This window comes from Triturus cristatus, chromosome 2_2 (genome assembly GCF_964204655.1).
Source record: "Triturus cristatus chromosome 2_2, aTriCri1.1, whole genome shotgun sequence".
NCBI lineage: Eukaryota > Metazoa > Chordata > Amphibia > Caudata > Salamandridae > Triturus > Triturus cristatus.
The window spans coordinates 217165649-217186989 of record NC_140582.1 but is presented as its reverse complement, the minus strand read 5'-3'; the positions used below and the strand labels follow the sequence as shown (position 1 = coordinate 217186989).

The window sequence follows — 21341 nt, the reverse complement described above, 5'->3', positions numbered from 1 at the left end:
AGCCATATACTCTGAGATTGTGTTCTAAAACTCAGAATATTGTAGTAAATGTGTTTCGGCAAAAACAAAAACTAAAGATAGTGGGTTTCATTCCATTCTAGAAGGGTTTATAGTGTGAGCTACAAAAAATGGCACTGCTTAAAAAAGATCCTAACAGAACGATGTTGTGTGGATGGAAAATCACGAATCCATAACCTCTGAAAAGGCGATATAGCTGAAAATCGTATTTCCAGAAAAGTATTTATTTTCAAACGGCGGAGGGTGGTGAACAGACACAATAAAGCATGTCAAGTTTTGTAAAAAGCCCAGCTGGCCACTTTATTTATTGATTGTATTCAACCTAGACCAAAAATTGTGTCTCTTTAAAATATTACTTTATTGCTTTGAATGAAATAAAAGAATAATACTGGCAGCCTCTACCCTACAATATATATGTGTTTATATATATATTATATATATATATGAATGCAAAGCATAAGAATAAATACCACAAGTCATTTCTAAATGCCAAATTAAAAAAATGTCCTCAAAGCTTTGCAAACTGTGGCTCATGCACATACCAAGTCAGGCCAACGTCATCTGTCAAACACTGTATCTCATTCTGTATATGTCGTTGCAAAAATGCTCTTAATAGGTTACAGGGCTGGCAGGGAACCGGAGAGAAACATTTCCACCTACCACACAGTGTCATCTCAGGGTTCCTACACGGCACAGGCACGCGCATACACACACATACATGTCCACTTTTCAAATCTGCTTACCTATTCATACGTACACACTCAAACATTACTAATTGTGTATGTATACACACATACACCCCTGCCAAACTGGCCACAGAATGTTTCTGTGCAATTATTTCTTGTCTCAGAGTTACATACTAGTAAAAAGCTTTCTTTTCTTTTGTCATCATTCCCAAACTCTTCGGTTAAAAACAACTAAAATAAACCTCCATAACTTCCTTTCCTATTTCCTTCCATCATGTTTTTTTTTCAGTTAATTTATGAAGCCCGGTGCTACAGTACATTGTTAGCAAAGTGACTTTTGATGAGAAAAATATCCCGTTGTATGGGCCTTTCTGAAGCATAACTTACTTTTCTTACAAACTATTGCCTTTGTCTTAGGAACAATACATTGCTTTTACCCGACTTTGCTTGTTTGCCCAGAGCTGTTTTAATTTCACTGCAAGGCATCACCTAACTTAATACTCCTTTTATGGCAAAAAACATTATCTCAAACTATCAAATATTGGTCTGAAAGAGACGATGATATGTCAAGAAGGAAGCCCAGAATGTTCTACCCAGATGCCACTTCTTTAACCTGGAAAATTATTTCTTTCCATAAAATTGTGTGCCTTAAACAGCCTGAAACATGCACAGTTGTCAGTTCCTTCTGTTTTTCTGAGTCCTTGTGCATGGATGTTCGCCAAACCCAGTTAATAAGTCAGTGGTTGAACTAGAATATCGGGGACCGTTAACTGACCCCTCCCATCAGCAACAGCATTAAACCGCGTGGAAGAGAAAACCAGCAAACGAAGCGGACCAGAAGGGAAGCGTAAGGAAAATGGCTACACAGTAAATCCGGTTTAATGGCTAAAATTAAGGCTGCAAATCTTTAAAAAATCTTGAAACTGGTAGGGCAATCAGTAGCGGTGCTCCCTTCATCAAGATGGAAAAAAAAACTGCTATTCCCCTAAAACAATGGGTTAAATCGGCTAGCCTGGTTGCTCCATTGTACTCCCTGGAGGCATGACCGATGGCATTTCCAATAGTAGGTAATTCTTCTTGAAGTGCACAGATTGCAAAAATATATATATGTTTAGATTGTACTCCTGCAATGAAAGTCAGCATATTACATGATAAATTAAGAGTAATGGATTCTGATTCCACACACAATCACACACAAACAAATCCTCTCATTTTATGGCTATCTAAAATGGAACCCTGGTGTGCCAGCTTTCCAAACGCGCACCCAGAGAGCATCCTGCGGGGCAGTCCGAAGGAGCGGGCTTATTCTTGGCAAGTCAGTGGTGGCCCTGGCCAACTTGCATAGGATGTCAAGTTCTTCAAGCTCCAATTTGTACATTGTAGTCTTGGAATTGCAAAGCAAGTGCCAGGTGTTAAGCAGGAAGTGCAATTTACTGCTGTGGCTCTGGAGCACCAGCTGTTCCTTCAACATGCGCAGTGACCGGCATTGTGCACCAAACCAAAGCATCGCTCCAGAAGCTTATACAATATTGTTTCCCTCGCTGTGCCAAGGTCTTCTCTCATTCTGTACGACTCAAGCGTGATCTTGATTTGTCGCTTTTGTGTCACCGTTCTTTTCTTTTATACGAGCAACCAATCCTACATACGGAAGATCAATGTTGATTGTCTATATGTCGGTTGCTGAGTTTAGTTGTTTAATAAATATTTGATACGGATGCCCTGTGTTCATGGGAGTGATTCCTCAGTCCTTAGTGGCTGTCTGTGGTGTGAGACTTTGGGTCATTCATCTTCTTCCCGGTTGGCGTAGATCCCAGCCTCCCAACGCAATGCTAGGGCGCTCTTTCGGCGGCTTACTCTGGTGGCCTCGATAACCTGCAACAAAAACAAGAAGGTCTGTTAATGTGGGGCTCGAGAAACCAATCCCCTCCCAAATAACCAGTCTATATCCCTCCAAGTTCTTCATAATGAACAGACTTTAGAGCTACTGTGAAGTGAAAGAAACTATTGCTGAAAGAAAGGTTCTAGTTGGACCTTACTGGACTTCTTGAAGAAAATCTTCAACGCAAAGAATCATTTTCGTTGCCTTTTTTGAGGTACATGGAGACAAGTTGTTCCTGTATTTCGCAATGATTGAAAGGTTTTAATGTTTTACTGGTGCTGCATGCTTTGTAGGATACCTCTGCGAATTCAAGGACACCGCTAAAAAATGCATTGATGTGAAGGTCATGAGTTCGAAGAGCAACAAGGCTGAATCACCACTCTATTATTCCGAGGTCAAGGAAATTGGGTAGTATTAAGTTGAACAATATTTTTTCCTTTTATTTTATAGTGTTTAGAAACAGCAGAACACTAGTAATGATGAGCCAAGCAAAAAAAGCAGATTGTCATGATTGCTGGGAATATACTTCTGTACGTGTAAAGTGATAGGTCATTGGAATTAAGATTTTACAGATAAAGAGAATATGGTGTGGATGTTACTGTACGAAAAGTTACTACCTTCTGCATTAGGAACAGCTCCATAGACTGATGCTAACTTGAGATGCCCAATGCACATAGGGGCTCACTGTTACCCAGCTGTTTAAGATTAGCTTGTCTCCTTATGTTCATGTATCACCGAGATTAGGAGATTACTTGCTAGTAAAGGAAAAGTCTAATGTTTAGGTAGAGCCAGAAGCCAGCTCAAGATGGTCCAGATTTGGGATTTCACAAGTCAACAAACCCGCCTCTCAGCCTGCAACCAGGAGTGCGAGAAGAGACTGGTGTCTGCAGTGATTCCCTGCAAGGAAGCGCAATACCCAGAACAGCCAGTGCTCTTTGAGGCAATGCACACCTCTGCCCTGATCACACAAGGATCAGCTTGAAGGGTAATGCTTTAGCCTGTCCATGCCGGATTGGTAGAAATCAGTCCACGTGGAACACGATGTTGAAGGCGACCTTCACTACTTACCTTACGGTCAAGGGCCTTCCTTGGTCCCAAAGAATCAGGAGCGACAACCCACATAGTATATTAAAAAATATTCACTGGTGTGCTAAAGAATTCAAAAGTTTTTTTGTCCCAAACATCAATTTACAGAGTAAACATTTAAGAACAAAGGGCCCCCACAAATAATGTTGTCATCTGTTGAGAGATTTTACAAGTTTGAGTAAGATAGTGTCTCAGGATGGCAAGGCATTAATTGGTTAGGAGACAGAAACCTTCTTGTTTTCGGGAATTAGTATTGAGCTGAACGGTTTCAGGTACCGTTTGTGACCTACATGAGGGTCAATGGTGGCTCACTATGCTCTGAAGATGTTAGTTCAATGTAGACTTCTTAGAAGGTTTACACTTGTGACTTGATGACATTACTCACATTGCTTTTTTTTCTCCGAGGGAAACCAATGGTTTTTTTTTGCCTCTGATAAAACCCCTGCGTAGCTTTCTCGAGCCACGCGTGTAATACCTGGCATGTTACTTTACCTGGGTAGACCTGCTCGACCAACAGTGGTGATTCCTTTTAAACTAGGCTTTGAAGAAAACTCCTTTCTCATACCGGGGAATTCAAGTAGGCGATCTCTAACGTTTGCTTATCCACTGAAATTCTTTCGATGTTCGGTGTAAAATACCTCGCCAATAGTGCACGGCAGAGGGTCTTTGGACCACAGGGACAAGACAGGATACTCCTACACAGTGGTACAAATGATGAGAGCTATACCACTTTTTCAGGTAAATAAAAAATCATTTTACCGCCTTTTGAACTCTGAATGGTTGATCAAAAGTAGCACTGAAAAAGCAGTTGGCTGGTCCAATTCGTTTTACTAACTAAAGCTTATGAGAGGTCATAAAGCAGTTTGTCCACGAAATGTGCCAGGCATTTGTGGGCAACCTCATAGTTGAGGTATCACCAATCTCAGACTGGCTGAAGGGACAGCAGTGCCGGATGCTTTCTTGCCTCTAGAGCTCAATCCAAGTCAAATGTCATATACCCAGCCCAGATCTTGGGTTCCTCTGGGCTGCAAAAAGTTATATCGAGAACAGATACGAATATCTAACACACTGTAAATACACTGTATTAATCTGCCTCTAAAGCACCCATGATAAAGTGCCATGGTCTTGCTTCAAAAAGTGGTGCGATATCACTTCAAACCTTACAGGATACTCCGGCGTTTTGCAGTTGATTCCAGCATCTGACGTCCGGTTGGTCTTCCCTGCCTGCGAAACGTGGGATCACCCTGCCACCACCAGGTCCATCACATGAAATGTGGTCACATAAGGATGGGTGTCCCCACAGTACACAGTCATTGTGGGTCACCAGGAAGGATAGTCAAGCTAACGTTTAAACCTAGCTGTGCCGCTTAGTAGCCACAGGGAAGGTGCTAATGCACAGGTCCCCCAAAAATAGTAACTATCTAAGGTGGTGTTGTAGCAGTGCAAGTTAAGAAAGAGGGAATTGATTACCTGCCTAGAACTCCTTTTAAAGCATTTCCCTGGGAGCACAAGGCAAGTCCTCAACTTATCTGTGATGTGCTATTCACAAGAGCATACAAAAAAGCATTGATAAACCAAACAAGTTTGGCTTTTGTACAGTGCATGCAGAGCCACATACCCTACAGGGCAAAATGCAGACAGAGCATCACAACTACAAACATGTATGCATATACAGACTAATACATGCAAAGGCAAGGGTGCATAGAGAACAACACTAATGCATACAGAGACAACCAACAGAGGTGCCCCTACACACAGACATACACATACCAAGACAACTCGAGTACAGGCATATGTGCAAAGAAAGGTGGGTAGAGGACACAGTCTGATAGAAAATGAAAAACATACAATTAAGCAGTTGACAAGGTGTTTTGCAGACATGTTTCTACAGCTTGGGTTGCAACTGCAACCAAGAATTTCAAGTAAAGTCTTCTTCACTATCTCTGTGGTTTACAGTCTTCTGCTGTGAGATCATCAAGCAGTGAAACCGAACAAATGATTTTAATGTGATGAGAAACATGCATCCGCTAGAGTTAAAAAATAAAATAAAAAAAAAACACAAAAAAACTGAACGACTGGTTTCCAATTAGAAATATTTGTTGTCGTATGGAAAAATAAACTATATAACCATCTACTTTCAGTCAGAAGTGCTGTGCAATGCACGCAAGTAGTTAGAAAAAATGTCTGCCTCTGTTTTTAAAATACACACAATCTATGTAAAAGAACCACACTAAAGGTGTGGCAGTTAAACTCCACACGCCTCATGTTCTTTCAGTGCTTATCACAATATACAACTCTCCACTGAGCATGTGCCTTGGTTATTTCAAATGATGTAAATACGTCAATATAGCCAAACTTCAAACCTAGAATTATGTTAACTAATATGTGCATTATTTCACATCTGTACAGTAGCTGCAAATAGTAAAACATATATGCTACCCTGCACCAATCAAATTCTGGCATAGAAGGGTCAGTGATACACATGCACCGCATGCCGACAAAGAACAGGTTAGCATTCATGGAAGACATGCATGCATTTAAATAAAGCATGCAGGCAGAGGCCAAGAAAAAGCAGAATTGGAGTACCTCAGAAGTAACTCTTTTAGACAGACATTTAGAGAAGTACTGGCGAAAGAGGAAAAGACCAGCATTAGTGCATTCAATGGACAAACAGGAAAAGCGAACAACACAGACAACAGGTAACATTCACTAGAGCTCACAGTGAGGTGCTCCGGGTATGTCACTTTCTAGTTAGAATCCTGCTCCAACAAACTCAAGTATCCTTTTTAGTGCACTGAGTGTAAGGAATTAGGATAAGGGTGGCTATTTATACATGTAAACATGTGGAGCTGGGTCTGTGGTACAGGGTTTTAGTACTCAAGAATGAAGCAAGCATTTTCTAAACTTTGAACATATTATTGTGAAAGTTACTGTCCTGAACCAAAAACGATAACACTAATGGGCCGTTCACGATGTCATTCGGAAAGGCTCCGAATGGGATTCAGTATTGCAGAATCAGATTCAAAGCCTTTGTTTCGGAACGAATCGTACACATTTCCCAACGACCGATTAGGATGCCTGAAAACTGTTTGAGCAGTCCAAATCGGTTCTGAAAGGCATTCCAACAGCCTGAGCCTTTCGGAGCCGTTTCATACAGCTCTATGGGCACGGTTTCCGGACGAGTGATTAGGATGACCGATTCGGACAGCCGTTCCAATTCAGTCTGCCCGACTCGAAACAGCTGTTGGAATCTGTCTTTGGGGGCCTGGTTCGGGCCCCTCTGCACCCACAGGCATCTGAATGGGGCCCGTGGGGTACCCAAAGGCCCCCTCTTCCCAACTATGCACAAAGTGCCATGCACAATGGGGTGGCCGCCACAGGGTGCATTGAGCCTGTGTTCCAATTTGGAACACAGGCTCCCATTGAAGTCACTGGGAATCCGACCAAATGATGTTGGGAAGCATCGTAATTGGTTGGTTGGACTCACAGAACCAGATTTGTTCGGAAACCATTCCAAAACCGATTTGGTCGGAAGAGTTTCCTAACAAGATCGTAATTGGCCCCCAAGTCGGTTTTTAAAAGCTGTAACATGGCTCTCCTTGAATATCATTTTCCCCAAACATATGTATTACTCAATATTTGTGGACGTTTTGGGTCTGTGAAATGCGGCCTACAATAGGAACTTACTCCAAGGATTGTGGGCTCATCGCATTCCAAGCAGAACCCTGGATGAAACCTCCATTTACCACTGTGGCTTTCCTCTTAACAGTGTTTCCAAGACTTCTTTCTGTCATGGTGACAGTAGGTTCTTACTGGTGACAGTAGGTTCTTACTTGCTTGGGTACCCACTCTAAAATAGGAGCATATTGACGGTTATGAATAATTCTGTTTTCAATGTGAGGCAGGAATCCCTTGCATATTTGTATACATTTTACAGACCCCTCTAAGTTCTTATCCAGTTTCCAAAAAGCTCAGTAGTGGCTACTGGGGGGTCACTGTTTTTATTTGCTTTCACTTCATGTTTTTGAGGAAAGAATTTTTGTGGTGAAATGTGTGGGCCAAATTCAGACATTTTTCATGCACGCACTAAAACTCCCTGGTCTCAGGGGATTAATTCCTGACACCGATTCATGGAAATAGGACCAGTGGACATGTTGGCCCATAAATAGGGTCTAATACAGACTTCAATATGTAAAGAGATAAGTGGTCATCATGACGCATTCTGAAGCAATCTATGGGGGTGGGGTGGTGAATGGTGGACTATGAGAAAATAAGTAAATGCCTAACATATAGGTTTGAGGGTACTCGAACCTTTTTGCAGGTCATTTATCACCCTTGCAATACAAAGATAACTATTCCTGTAAAAAGCAAGCATTAAGTGGATGACCTGGTATATTTTATTTGAGGTTGGGAAAGGGATTCCTCCATGGGGAAAAAAAGTTTCAAATGGAGAAAAATAATTCAGAGAAAACAACTGTTATCAGTACATGTCTGCCATGCACTTAATTAATGTGCACGGAGGAGTAGGCATACACATGGACATCTTTACATTTTGTAAATATCTGTGTAAACGTCAATGTAATTTTGTGAATCACCAAATGTGTAAATCTATGTAAACCATAGGTGCAAGTTTAACATGAGTAGATTTCTACATATTCCTCTGAACTGGACCACATAGGAATAGAAGCAGAGGCTCAGCAAACCACTATGACATGAATTGAAAGGCAGGCGGTAGGCTTAGGGGTGTGTCAAATTTGCATCAGTACACAAAATGTGTAACTGCCATTTTGTGCTATATTTTAGGGTGAAATGTGTCTGTACTTCGATTTTGGATGGAAAGACTCATTTTGTGCATAAATGCACAAAAACAAGCACCTAAAACAGGAGCAGTGTGCATTTTGGTGGTTTGCTTTGTTCCCGTGCTCTCAAGCCAATTTGTTTGCACTGAATGACACATAATTAGGCAACAGGGCGCAATACCATAACTATGGGAAACTGTTTGTTCCAACTATGGGACTGACTCAGATTAACTAGGCCCAGGGGATAGTATTTTTCTTAAGCCTGAATCACCCGTATTTTCAGGGGTCTGGGCTGGCTAAAATTCCAAGTTAATTGGGAATTTTGGAATTTTAGAATTATTTTTAACCCGTAAAGGGGAGAGCCGGTCCCATAACGGTAGCATGCCCTTCCACTAGAGATACATTATTCTTTTAATTAAGTCTATCAGGCTGGTGGCCCAACTTGCACTCTTGTGGGATTCCTTCATTACAGGCATAATATATTTGGTATTAAGCCTATGGTGGCAATCACACTATAGCCATGACAGTCTATTTCTTATGCCATTTCTGTAGGTGTGATGCTTCAATTCACAGTATCTGACAGGTTAGCACGAACGATAGAGAACATTGAACCTACACTGGAGTCGTCCACCCTCTCGCGTCGTTTGGTTTTGTGGCTTTCGTAGTCTTCCAGGAGGGTCTCCATCAGGTTCTTCGGCCGCTGGTTTCCTGCACCATCTTCCGACATCAAGTCAAGGTCTTGAGGGAAGCCTTCTGCGGTTGGGGAAGAAGGAGACCTGATCTTTTCGATTTTCCCTGTAAAATATACAAAAGAAAGGACGGTGGGGTGAGAATAGTCTTGGCCGATAGCTTTCTGCTTTAATCTATGAAAACCTTTGGAAAATAATCAACCAACTATAACATTAAGTCTGAACAAGGGTTTAGAAACATTTAAGAAGGCTTCAGCTTCTGGACAGCATCACAGAGGGAATGCTATAGGAGTATAGGACTGACCGATGAAGCAACCTGTATTCAGGCAATATACAATCGGCAAAATAGCACAGTCTGCCAATAAGAATGCCCCAGCATTAGATTTCTTGGGTAAAAATCACCTACAACATGTATGCAGTGCTCCACCAGGAGTTCTAGCCATACCGACACACAACATTACTACATGGATAGTTACGCACAGAATTCATTATCATGGAAAGGTTAAGAATGATGTGCTGAAAGAGTGACATACAACATGCAAATTTATCATAAGATGCATGATGCGAAAGAAAAATATCACATGAAGGTAAGATTAACTTTATGCTTTGCATCAAATATAGAATTTAAAAAACAGCACAATCAACGTCCCTTAATATAGGCATTTCTTTTTGTGTATCTGAAGAATATTTCCTTGCTTCAGCTGTTACACTTGAAATATTGTTTTTCACCTCTGTATGAACCACCTGAGTATTCTGATCTGTTTATCCTCCTGGAAGACAAATTTCTCTCTGGCTTCAGATCCATCTTTATCCTATGTGAAGCTAAACTTGATAAGCGTCTGGTGATTTTGATTTCTTCGTGTGATGAATTTATCAGGGAAACAGATTTATATTGTGATGCAATCTCTAATTAAGTCTCATAACTTGTTTCAGGCTAACTTTGTCCCACTTTCTTTAGTTACATCCTCCCTGAGGACATTTCTCACTAATGAGAACTGGTCTCTAAACAGTTCTATCATGTAAAGAAAATATGTATAGAGTCAGATGCCTTCTAGCATCCAAATTCAAAGTGTGAGTCACAAGAAGTATCTTTGAAAGTTGTATTTTCCACATTTTGATGTTAGAAATGTGTGTGTTGCGTACATAAGTCGCCATATTTAAAACTGGCAACTGTAGGGGGAAAAAATTGAGAATTTGCATAATAACTCAAGGATGGAGTCTCTGCTGGACACGAAGAACATCCTGGAGCTGGGATCCTGTTTTTAATGGGACAAAAGGGTTTCTCTCATCCAAAACAATCTGCTTCTGTATTAGCTATCAGTTGTTTCTGAAACTCCGAGATTTATTCCTGTATTCAGTTCCTGTCTGACTTGGTGGGAATGCAAGGAGTGTTGTGCTAACAACGCAGAATATTGCTAGTTTCTCTTCTGGTGTGTTTTTGTCTCAAAAGGTAAGGGGTTACACTAGACCCCTGGAAGATAGATGGTACACAAGTTGTTCTTCTAAGCTTAATAAGAATAAGATGAGCTGTCCATTTGTTTGATATCCCTCATTTGCACCCAGGGGACTGCAAGATAGCACCAGAGGGATGTTGCGTAATCTAGAAGCACACAAATTGTGGCTGATGGGTGCCTGTGCAAGTTGTCTCCTGTTGGCTAGACTTTATAAGGCATCTTAACATCTTAAGGCATGTACAGTGTACACCTTTGGAAAGGATTAAAGAAAATATTACAAAAAAAGCAACTTGACTGCCGAACCTGAATCATAAAAACAGCAGAGATTATCTAACTAATTTTGCTACTGCCCTTTACAGGTCTGCAGGAATTCTGAAATGTTCTATGTTTCTACAAGATATTCGGTACTTCATATCATTGAAACAACATCCCCATATTCATTAACACCACCTCAAGGCTGCTCCAATTTAGGAAAGAGTGGACGACTCACTTCTTTAAAGGTCCCTGCATCACAATGCAGTAACAGTCCACAAACCAGCTTCCCCTCCTATCCTAACACTGGAACCAAATACCTCAACAAAAGAGTCTCCTTCCACGTACCCAATAGGAACCTCCGCTCCGCCGACCTCGCTCTGGCAGAGACTCCATGAATATGCAGGACCAGAGCAGGCGGACGAGCCTTCTCCAAAGACCTGGAACGAGCTCCCAGTCAACATCAGACGCTCCCCCTCTCTTCACACCTTCAGGAAGAACCTCAAGACCTGGCTCTTTGACTGATTCGGAGCCCCCCCCCCCCCCCAGCGCCTTGAGACCCTCCTGGGTGAGTAGCGCGCTTTATAAACGATTGATTGATCGATCCACAGAGGGCTTTCTGCTGGACTTTGACCAGCACTTCACTGCCTTTTGGCTAGGTTTGTGCTATTGAAATGCCACATACATACAAGGGCACAAAGTGCTCCATACACAGGAGCGCATTTCTGCAGTGGACATTTCCCTCGTTCTCCAACTATTGTTTACATTACGCTAATCCTGCATCGGGGGAGCACACCTCACTGATGATCAAGTGCTACCATAGCGCCCGTGGCAAGGGTGGGTTTACTGGTTCAGAAAAGAGCAGCTGGAGACTGACGTTCTTTAGTGGGATTGGCAGTGTGTCATGGGACCTAGTGAAAGGAAGGTATTGGTCCCATCGGCCGGTGTTTGAACTATAAAATACATGAATAATTAGAATTCAGTAGGCCCCTCGGGTCTCGGTGCAACTACAACTGCTGCTGTGGAAGCTACGCCACAGCCGCTTTAGAAAGTAAAGCACCATTTTTATAAGAAACACTACCCCTTTAAGCACTTTTCAGGCAGTAAGCTGAAAGCACTATGGTTGTTATTGCATTTTTTTATTTAATTGAATAGTTCAGCACATAACCACTGGATGAATTCTTAACCATAAGAATTTATGGAAGGGGTCTCTCAATTAATGACCTGTGCTTAACATTAAATTAAAAGTTTCAAATAACACTAGAAAGAGAAACTGGCTCTGAAATGAAACTAATTCATGCAACATTGTGTATCAAGGTCTTCGGTACTCTAAAATCTTCAAATGAAGTGCCGAGGGCAACCGCCCATTCAGAAGCTAAAACACTGCAGAGCATGACTGCCTTCCTCTCAAAAATAAGGATAATCTAGGTTGTACTGTACCGTATAAATCACACCAACATATGGTGACCGGACGTCCCAGATTTCCCCGGACCATCACAGTTTTCCCAGGTCTGTCTCAACACTCTTTACCGTTTTAAATACATGTCTCAGTTTTTGAGAGGGCCAGGTCAGTGTGCATGTTAGCATTTCCACTGGCCCTCGCTCGTTCTCATTACCCTGTGGACAAAAGATTACTTTTCTTAAGAGTCTCCAGCTGTGCTGTTTGCTTCACTCTGGCAGCACAGCAGGCTGTACTGCACAACTATTTTGCTTTCCAGATTACAAAAATTAGAAATGTTTTCAATTAGTGCTCCAATGTAAAACCCCCCACCACGTTTCTTCTTTCTTTAGGTAACTGAAAACTTTCAAAAATGGAATAAAGCATGAAACCTGTGAACCTCTGTATTTAATGCATCTCCCGCTTGTCTCTTGTCTATGCTAGCAGTCCTTCCTTTAACATGAGTAATGGCAGTGTCCATCGCGTGTTCCAGAGCGCTAGATCCATGCCATATTTTCAGTGTGTCCACATTAAAATAAGTTTACATAAATTAATTCAAATGGAACTCATTCATTTAGCCAGTGGTTATCCTGAAAATAGGTAATGGGTCGTACTGTCTTGCACTTCTGTAGGACAATCATGGAAGCTCTTTTGTGTCCATGCTACGAGGCATTGTTTAGTCACAGTGCTTTTTCAAAGCCCACTGCATGTCCCAGATTTTTGTTATGAGCAGCTGGTCCCCCTACACCAACAGGCATAAAGGTTCCCTGCTCTGAAAGAAGGTGTGGCATCTTGGAGAAGAACTGTGGAATGTGGTACTGTGTAGGTTCCACCTGTTGTTGATGTATGGTTAGTAGAATGTTGGTAAGGCAGTTGGAGCTTGGACACAGGTGGAGTTGGTGCCGGTTCCACCCGAGTGAGTTAGGAACCATTTTGGATCCCACCCCGACCCACATATCAGGTTGAGAGATGACTTTGAATTGAATGTGGTCACGTGTCATGGATAATGGTGGGCATGATAACTCAGGTGAGTCCAAGAGTGTGTTTTGTAAAGAATTACCAGAAGTATTTCAAGATTAGTTGGGTTGCTTAAAGGGGTACGTACACAACATTTAAAATGGGTTCAATCCTGTAGTGAGCAAGGTTCCTTTTGAAGTCAAATAGGCAGTTGTCAAAGAGTTAAGGGAACTGGAAGTTGCTGGTGTGATCGAAAAGGTGGAGAGAACAGAATGGTTAAAGAACAACTGATGGACAGAATGCAGAACAATATCATACATTCACCCCAGTACAGAGATCTGGGCCCAAATCCATCGTTTTTTTGCTCACCATGCCATTTCAGTTTGGACCCAGCCATTTGCAAATCAGTCTTGACCCTGCGCCCAATGGGAACAGTCCAGCCCGAACTGCCAGGCCAGGTCCTCTCTGGACTGGAAACAAGCATACTAGGACCGGTTTCGGGCTTTCAGCAAAGAACAGAATGGTTATCTCCAGTAGTGATTGTTTATGCACGGAGTGGAGATATTCAATTTTGTGTGGACCTCAGGGGATTGAACAAAGCAATGGTAGTTGATAGATTTCCCATACCAAGGATTCATGATTCGGTGTGTAGGTTGGTGGATGCAAAGTGTTTTTTTTCACCTTAGACTTAGATTCCACAGATCACCAAATCAGATTGCATGAGGAGTTTATGGATCTTTTGGCTTCTGTGACAATTAACAGGACAAACCGGTTTAGAAGGATGCCATTTGGCTTGGTGTCCGTGGCTTCCATTTTCCGAAGAGCAATGGACAGCAACTTGGGAGATTGGTAAGGTGTGAAATTATAGAAGGACGATATTTTAATCTTTGGAGACACTTGTGAGCAAGATGATGAAAGAATTTGCAAGGTTTTAGGAAGAATACGAGACGAAGGGTTAACCCTTAAAGTTGAGAATTGTAAGTTTCATAGAAGTAAACGTGATTTTCTTGGTCAAACACTGACTAGCAAGGGGTTGAGACCCAAGTTGGAACGAGTGCAAAGCATCAAGTGGATGCCTGTGCCACAAAATAAGGAAGAGATTGCTTCTTTCATAGGATTAGTGGAATTATATAGTAAATTTAAGGAGGTTCTCAGAAAAAACGTTCATGTTAAGGAGTCTGTTAAAAAAGAATGAGGAATTTAAATGGAGCAAGAAGTGCATAAATTTGTTTTTACCGCTGAAGTAGGAACTACAGAGTGTACAAAATTTAAAAAAGTTATTGTCCAGAGTCAGAAAATGTATTATGCATGGATGCTAGTATTAAAGGCTTGAGTGTGACATTTGTTCTGAGTAGAGGTGGAGTTGAGGACCATAACATTTATTTCACAGGTCCTTAAGCCGGCTGAAATCAGATATTCGGGTTATTGAACGAGAGGCGCTTGCGGTCTTTTGAGCGGGGAAGAAGTTGAAAAACTTCATATAGGGCAAGAAATTCACAGTAAGAACCAGACCATAAGCCATTAAGAGAGGTTTTCATGAAAAAAGGGTGGACAATATATCTAGCAGAATTGCAAAGTGGGTAATGGTGTTACAAGAATATGAATTTTAGGCGATACATGTACCAAAGAAGAGCAATGTAGTTGCAGACAGCTTGTCAAGGATGGCTAATGTAAGTGATGCAGAAGATGATGAAAATATGTACATGGTGAATCAAGGGGTTGTTTAAAAGGAGGAGTGGAAGAATAAGTTGGTGAAGATAGGGTATTGCAGAATGTGATGAGAATGGAGAAAGGTAGGGGAGAGAAGAGAATGTTGAAAGTAGAGGTAAAGACCTTATGGACTATTAGAGATGTCAGTGGAGGAAGACATAGTGCTCAGGAGAAAAAGGCGTATTCCTCCGGAATCGATAAGGGAGAAAGTTTAAATGGCTCATGAGGGTCATCAAAGCATTTCTAGGGCAAAGGAGAGGTTACGGTTGAGTTATTGGTGGCCAGCAATAGACTAGAAGATAGAAAGAGCAGTTAGGGAATGCATGGAATGCTGTCTGAGTGACAAGATGTGTAAAACAAAAGAACAACCAATGGTTATTAGAGAACTTCTGAAGAAAGCATGATATGAGACTGCTGTGGATATGATAGGATCTCTTAGTGGAGTAGTGCATGGAAAATGTATCATTGTGTTAGTGGATCTATATTCCAGGTGGCCCGAGGTGAAATCAGTTAATGGAGTAAGTTCTGAAAAGGTAGCTGAGTTTTCGTCTGAGGTGTTTGCCAGGGTCAGTGGTGATAGATAATGGTGTGCAATTTGTGTCACAGGAAAAGTAAAAGCTAAAAAAAAAAAAAAAAAGAGGGATTAGACATAAGAGGTTTGCCCTTTATCACCCAAAAATCAATAGCACATTTGAGAGGATAATCCGAACGACTGATGAGACAATTGGTGAGAGGATCTGAGAAGGGTTGAAGAAGGAACTCATCAACCAGCTTGAGGTGTATAGACTGGCGCCCCGGGAAACCACGGGTAGAACTCTGTTCAAATTGTTCAGAGGGAGGAGAGCCATCCTACAGAATGCAATGTGGTGGATGAGTGTGGTAAAGATGAAGAATGGAAGAGTAGAGTGTGAAATTAATTGGAGGAAAGGAAAAGTAATACTGACAAGAAGAAAGCACCCATGGCTGTGTGTGTTAAAAAGGGTGATGTGGTGAAGATTAAAGCTTCTGTCACTCATTAACTGTATGCCAAGTATAGCAGTCAGATGAAAGTTATTAAAGTGTTTAACAATACTGTGAAGAGAGAAGATGGGCATATTTAGAACTTAAATAAGAGTTGCTAAAGCCGCCCATGGTTTCTTTAGGAGAAGGAGTGAAGAAGAACTGGAAGAGACAGAACAGAAGCAACAAAGAGGATGGGAGAGCAACCAGAAGAGTCCTGAACGTTTCAAAGATTTAATGACGTATAGATGAAATGTTTACTGTACAGCATTAAGTATTTTTATGTTACATGCATTTTAGGCTGGTATAGAAAGGGAGATGTCTGGTATCTTGGAGAAGTCCTGTAAAATGTAGTACTGTGTAGGTTCAACCAGTTGATGTATGGTTAGTTGAATATTACTAAGGCATTTGGAGCTGGGATACTGATAGAGCTTTTATATGGAAATAAATTTGTACCAACAAGAAACTACTCGCCTGTTCTTTACTGGATTGCCATCGATGGCTAGTAACCAATTGTTTTTTTTTAGTATGCTAAGGGCCTGATTACGAGTTAGGGCGTTATTTATCTCCCCTGATAAATAACGATACCATGAAGTACGTAACTTATCAGTTGCGATAATACCCATTGCGATTTCATGGTGAATAACATGCAGGTTTTGGTGGTTAACGCACCAAAATCCGATTGATACGGTATTTACTGTATGTTTTTCCCTGTTAAGTTTCAGTAGGTTTAACTTGATAAAACTGACCAAATGTTAAATTATTTAACATATCCGATAATTATCAGATGCGTTAAATACTAAAATCAAACCTGTGATTCAGATCCATCCCTACATGGGAGTTTACGCACCGGTCGGAATATTACAAGTAACTCGAATTGAGGCCCCAAACGCCAAATTATATTTCAGTAAACAACCGAGCAATGCGTAAATTAACCACTAGATGGCAGCCCAATACCAAACAAAATAATTCATCGCACAAAATTAAATGTAGCTACCAGCATGCAATGTTGCACAGTACAAGCCAAAATCCTCTTACCCCCTAGCCTCCAATCCATTCGCTTTATCGATTCCTGAAGCCCTATTATCAAACTGAGTCATATGAAACAAAAAATTGTCTGAAATGAGAAGCCAAAATTAAAAGGCGGGATCCTGGGCAGATGGTTCACAAGCTCCCGATTTAGCAGCTACACTAGATCATCTGGGCTTCAGTGTGTTGATCGGCAGAAAGAGGGACAGTGGCGTAGCTAGCCCTATGGCCACCCGTAGCTGTCCCTGCATCTGTTGCCCCTGGGGATGTGGTTGTCCCGGGACGTGGGGGTGGGTTAGCGCGCGCCCTCCGCATCAAATTTTACTGAAGTAGGGGAGGCACATGCCTCACCCTAAATTCAATATAGGAGGCATACCTCCGGGACCTGGCCTACCCGGGGGCTTAATAAAAACAAGCGTGGTAGACCGCACTTGTATTTCTTTTTTCAATGTTGCAGCAAATTTGCGGATTTTGCAGCAACATTTTTACAAATGTTTTTTTTTTACTCCTAGTGGGGTTCTGCGGGACCCCACCACCACACCAAAAGGGTCTGGGTATTGATACACTGCCCCCTTTTCTTTATTTTAAACATTTTTTGTGGGACTCGGATGAAGCAGTTTCCCAAAATGGCTACCAACGCTTCTGGTTCAGATTTCAGCACAGGCACCGTCGGTTCTGTAGAGGATTTGCGCCCCTCGATATAAAAATTTAGATTTGGCTTAATATCTCAAACTAATGAACAGATTTACACCATATCCCAAAAAGCGTGCTTTGTGGACCAAAAGCTACCTTTCTTCTAAATTTGGTGTAATTCTGGCCAGCCGTCCCGGCTGTAGTCGTGTTCAATATCACTATGGGAATTAACATGGGGAAAACGCATTTTGGGGACACTTATTCCCCCTCCCCTCTCCCATACCCCCCTCCAAAACCCTTTCTCGCCCCCTGCTTCTCAATCACCACAAAACTTTCCTGACAGTAGCTGAAGTGAGCGTTACATTTTTGGGGATACATTTGTAAAGATTCATCTAACAGCGCCATAGTTATAGGAAAGTCAAAAAACGCATTTTCCTATGGAAACATGGTCCTAACTAGAACTACTTAGTGGCAACACATTGCCCCACCCTACATGGCACTCAAGGGAAGTTTTTGGGTGAAAATGTGACTCTAGTGAGAGAGCAGAATGCCATCTGTTAGCCAATGGCTGAAGTGAGTTGACCCTCTGCCCCATGCTGAGGTGGGAGTAATCCAAATGTGAATGACAGAATAACAGACTGATGAATGAAGACGGCTGCTGGAAGCCCCTATAAGTGAGCACAATTCACATATATTAAATAAAATCTAAAAGGTCATATGTGATGCCGGTAATGCCAGACCTAAAGATAAAAGAAATTGGAAAAGCCACTTGGTCTTGTCAGGTTGCTGTTATGTTTTTAAATTATTATTTTTGGGCAGCCAGCTAAATGTAGCAGCCATACATTTGCAATAAATAAACTGCAATTATAAAAATATCCATTAATGTAACCATGTTACTTATGGTGTTCTTAAATAACAAACCTTTAAGTGCTGTCGTGCATTTTATTATTATAATCTGTGGCACACAACTACATGTTACAATGTGACAAACAATGTATAAGAGCAACTTTAAAAAGAAAACCATCAGCTAACTAGGCACACAAAGCGAAGGCAACATAAATAACATGTATTTATAGTTGAAATAAAAAGCAAAAAAAAAGACTGAGCTAAGTTGGTCACTGAAGAGAAATGAAGTCTTTTTAGGTGGCTGTGAACAATGTGCAGAGGCTCTGTGCACTCACAAGTGAAGAGAGCCAAGGGATAAAGTGGGCGGACCCACTGCCCAGCTTTTATGCTATGTTGGGTGGAAGCAAAATGTCTATGACAATTTAATCGACCAATGGCCTGCTGACCAAAAGCGACTATATAGCAGTACTGAATATGAATTTTATGGGAAAACAGTCTGGCCAGCCAGCTAAAGCTGTCTCAACGACGAGACCCAAAAAAATGAAAAATAGAAAGGAGGAAGGGAGGAAGGGAGGAAGGGAGGAAGGAAGGGAGGGAGTGGGGTGAAGCATGTTGCTTGTGGAGAGGTTGTCAATGGGCTCATGCCTTGGAGAACTACGTCTCTTTGTATTCAACAGTGCCGGAGTGCCAGGCCTTGCCTTTGTGCATGAAGGAGCTATTGTTCTCATTGAGACACTAAAATATCTCTTGCCTTCAACTGCAGAATGGGGTGTCTGTGCCTCAGGGCCCATTTCCTAATGTCTGAAGATTCCATTTAGCAGCGTCGGAATGTTGCAGTTCGTCGCTTTTCCTACGGCCAGGGGTGCTGGGCGACACTGCAGTGGCGCCCATGCTGCAGTCGACCCGCATATTCCTTCCATCACAATTTAGGCACATGGTCTCGCTACAGCATATCTCAACATTTGCAGAGCTGTGCTTGTGTCTTTCAGCTCCAAAAGGGGCAGTAAAAAAAGGCACACAGATGTTAGCCTCAAGCAGCTACTTAGGCGCTACAAAAGGGATACACCATCAAATGTGTTTATTACCTCCTTCGCTTGTGCTAAAAAGTGCAGAATTCAAACAGTTGCATTTTTTCAATATTTAAAAGGATTTTTTGTTTTCTAAAGTAATTTGTTGGCTTTCTGGTCTTACACTTGGGAGTCTGCCTTTTCAGCCACAATGCCATCGTCTTCATCCTACGCGGGTGGCTGCAACACTGGATGAGCAGCGAATGCTTGCCAGCGGCATTCGGTAAGCTGTGTATGGAGAAAGGCATTGACGAGTAGGTATAGCCCCTGAATGCTGTGAATTCATAGGTCTACTCAGGCCGGCTTTAGCATTGGAGGCGCCCAGAGCGACAATCTTTGCGGCGCCCCCTGCCCCCATGACCTCCTTCACGGATTCAGTTAGTACCACCCTCCAATGGTGCCCCTCCTCTCGCCTTACCTCCTTTGTCATAATTATTTATTTTATAGTGCTACTCATCCCTATTAAAAGTGTCAGAGCACATTACATGACAAACCTATTATAAAGAGATAGAGTCATAGAAGTATGTAAACCAATGTATAGGAAATTATACTTAAGACAATGAGGACTACAAGGAGTAGGAGTCAAGTCATCTATACTGGTGGGCCTTATATGTTTAGAATGCTCCGTACAGAGAAATGAAGGGGCAGATTAACTAAGTTTTCGTTGCGGCGCTACACGGCGTGAAAACGAGAGTCCATAACAGTACCAGATCCACATTCGCTAAGATACGGTGCTCTTACTCTCTCCTCTAGTTCTGCTGCACCTTAGGCTGCCTTTTGCCAATCCATACCCCCTTGCTCCCGAGAGCAAGGGTTTGTGCTTGATGTCAGGCATGGGTTTTAAACTGGAAGGGTACCCTTCCAGGACAACATTTTATGCTTGGACTAAGAACAACACTATACATGTGTGCTGCATCCTGCAGTACACATACAAAGTTGGAGAGGTGTGGAGGAAATCAATCTTCTCCAATTTTATACTGGTTTCCATGGGGCACATTTTTTTTATGTCAAGCCCTCTCTACCAATGTTAGTAGATGGGATTTAGCATCAGAATCCATGGGTGGGTGCATTGGAACGTTCAAATACCACCCATGGTATGCCTTCTTGATGGAAAGTAGAGTACTGGTGCAAAGTGTTACTAAATTTGTCCCATTAACACAGGATTTGAAGTGTAACACAATGATTTGTCATGTCATACTAATAAAATTGTATTACTAGCCAAAAGAACACTTTCTGCACGGCTAGAACAACAATAGACTGAAGCAAAAAACCAAGAAGGGTCTCAACCCATGCCTTGCAAATGCCACAAAGCGCTTTGATGCCAGTTCATAGCTCAATGTGCTATATTCTAAGGACTGTAACTTATGAACTCCAAGTAACTAAAGGATTTCTGTGACAAAGGCAGTACTCCACTGAGCTTCCTACATAAAATGCAATTTGTGATCTGCAGGTCACATGTTGTACTTTGCAGTGGGAACATTAACCCTCAATGCTTCTTTACTGGGAGTCAAAACTCTGACTAGAAAGCATCTGAGATTTCTCCTTCCAAGAGCTTTATCCACCAGCGATGTCATGCCTTTGTTATTATCCCCCCCAAAATGCTGGGTACACAAAGATCTCCGCAGGCTGTTCTAATCTAGCCTCAGCCGGTCATGTAAAGTGCGACCCTCAAGCTTGGTGCCTGGTGCGGCGGCACTGGTTGCACCGCCCTAAAGCTGGTGCTGCGTCTACTTCATACTGAACAGCGATTGGCCTAGTGTTGCATCCCAGTGTTCACACGCAAGGGCACACAGCTACCC

At 42.0% G+C, this 21341-nt stretch overlaps 1 protein-coding gene across 9 annotated transcripts in view; it reads right to left on the bottom strand.

Annotated features, from left to right (window-relative positions):
* Positions 1-287: 287 nt before the first annotated feature.
* Positions 288-21341, bottom strand: part of PALM2AKAP2 (PALM2 and AKAP2 fusion) — an 843707-nt gene continuing 822653 nt past the window's right edge. For all 9 annotated transcript variants that reach the window (XM_085641250.1, XM_085641251.1, XM_085641258.1 and 6 more), the window contains 2 exons: positions 9085-9263; positions 288-2576 (listed from right to left, as the gene is read on the bottom strand). In XM_085641250.1, the coding sequence (XP_085497376.1) occupies positions 2484-2576; positions 9085-9263 (272 nt within the window). In that variant the 3' untranslated portion in view covers positions 288-2483. The remainder of the gene's footprint in view (positions 2577-9084; positions 9264-21341) is intronic.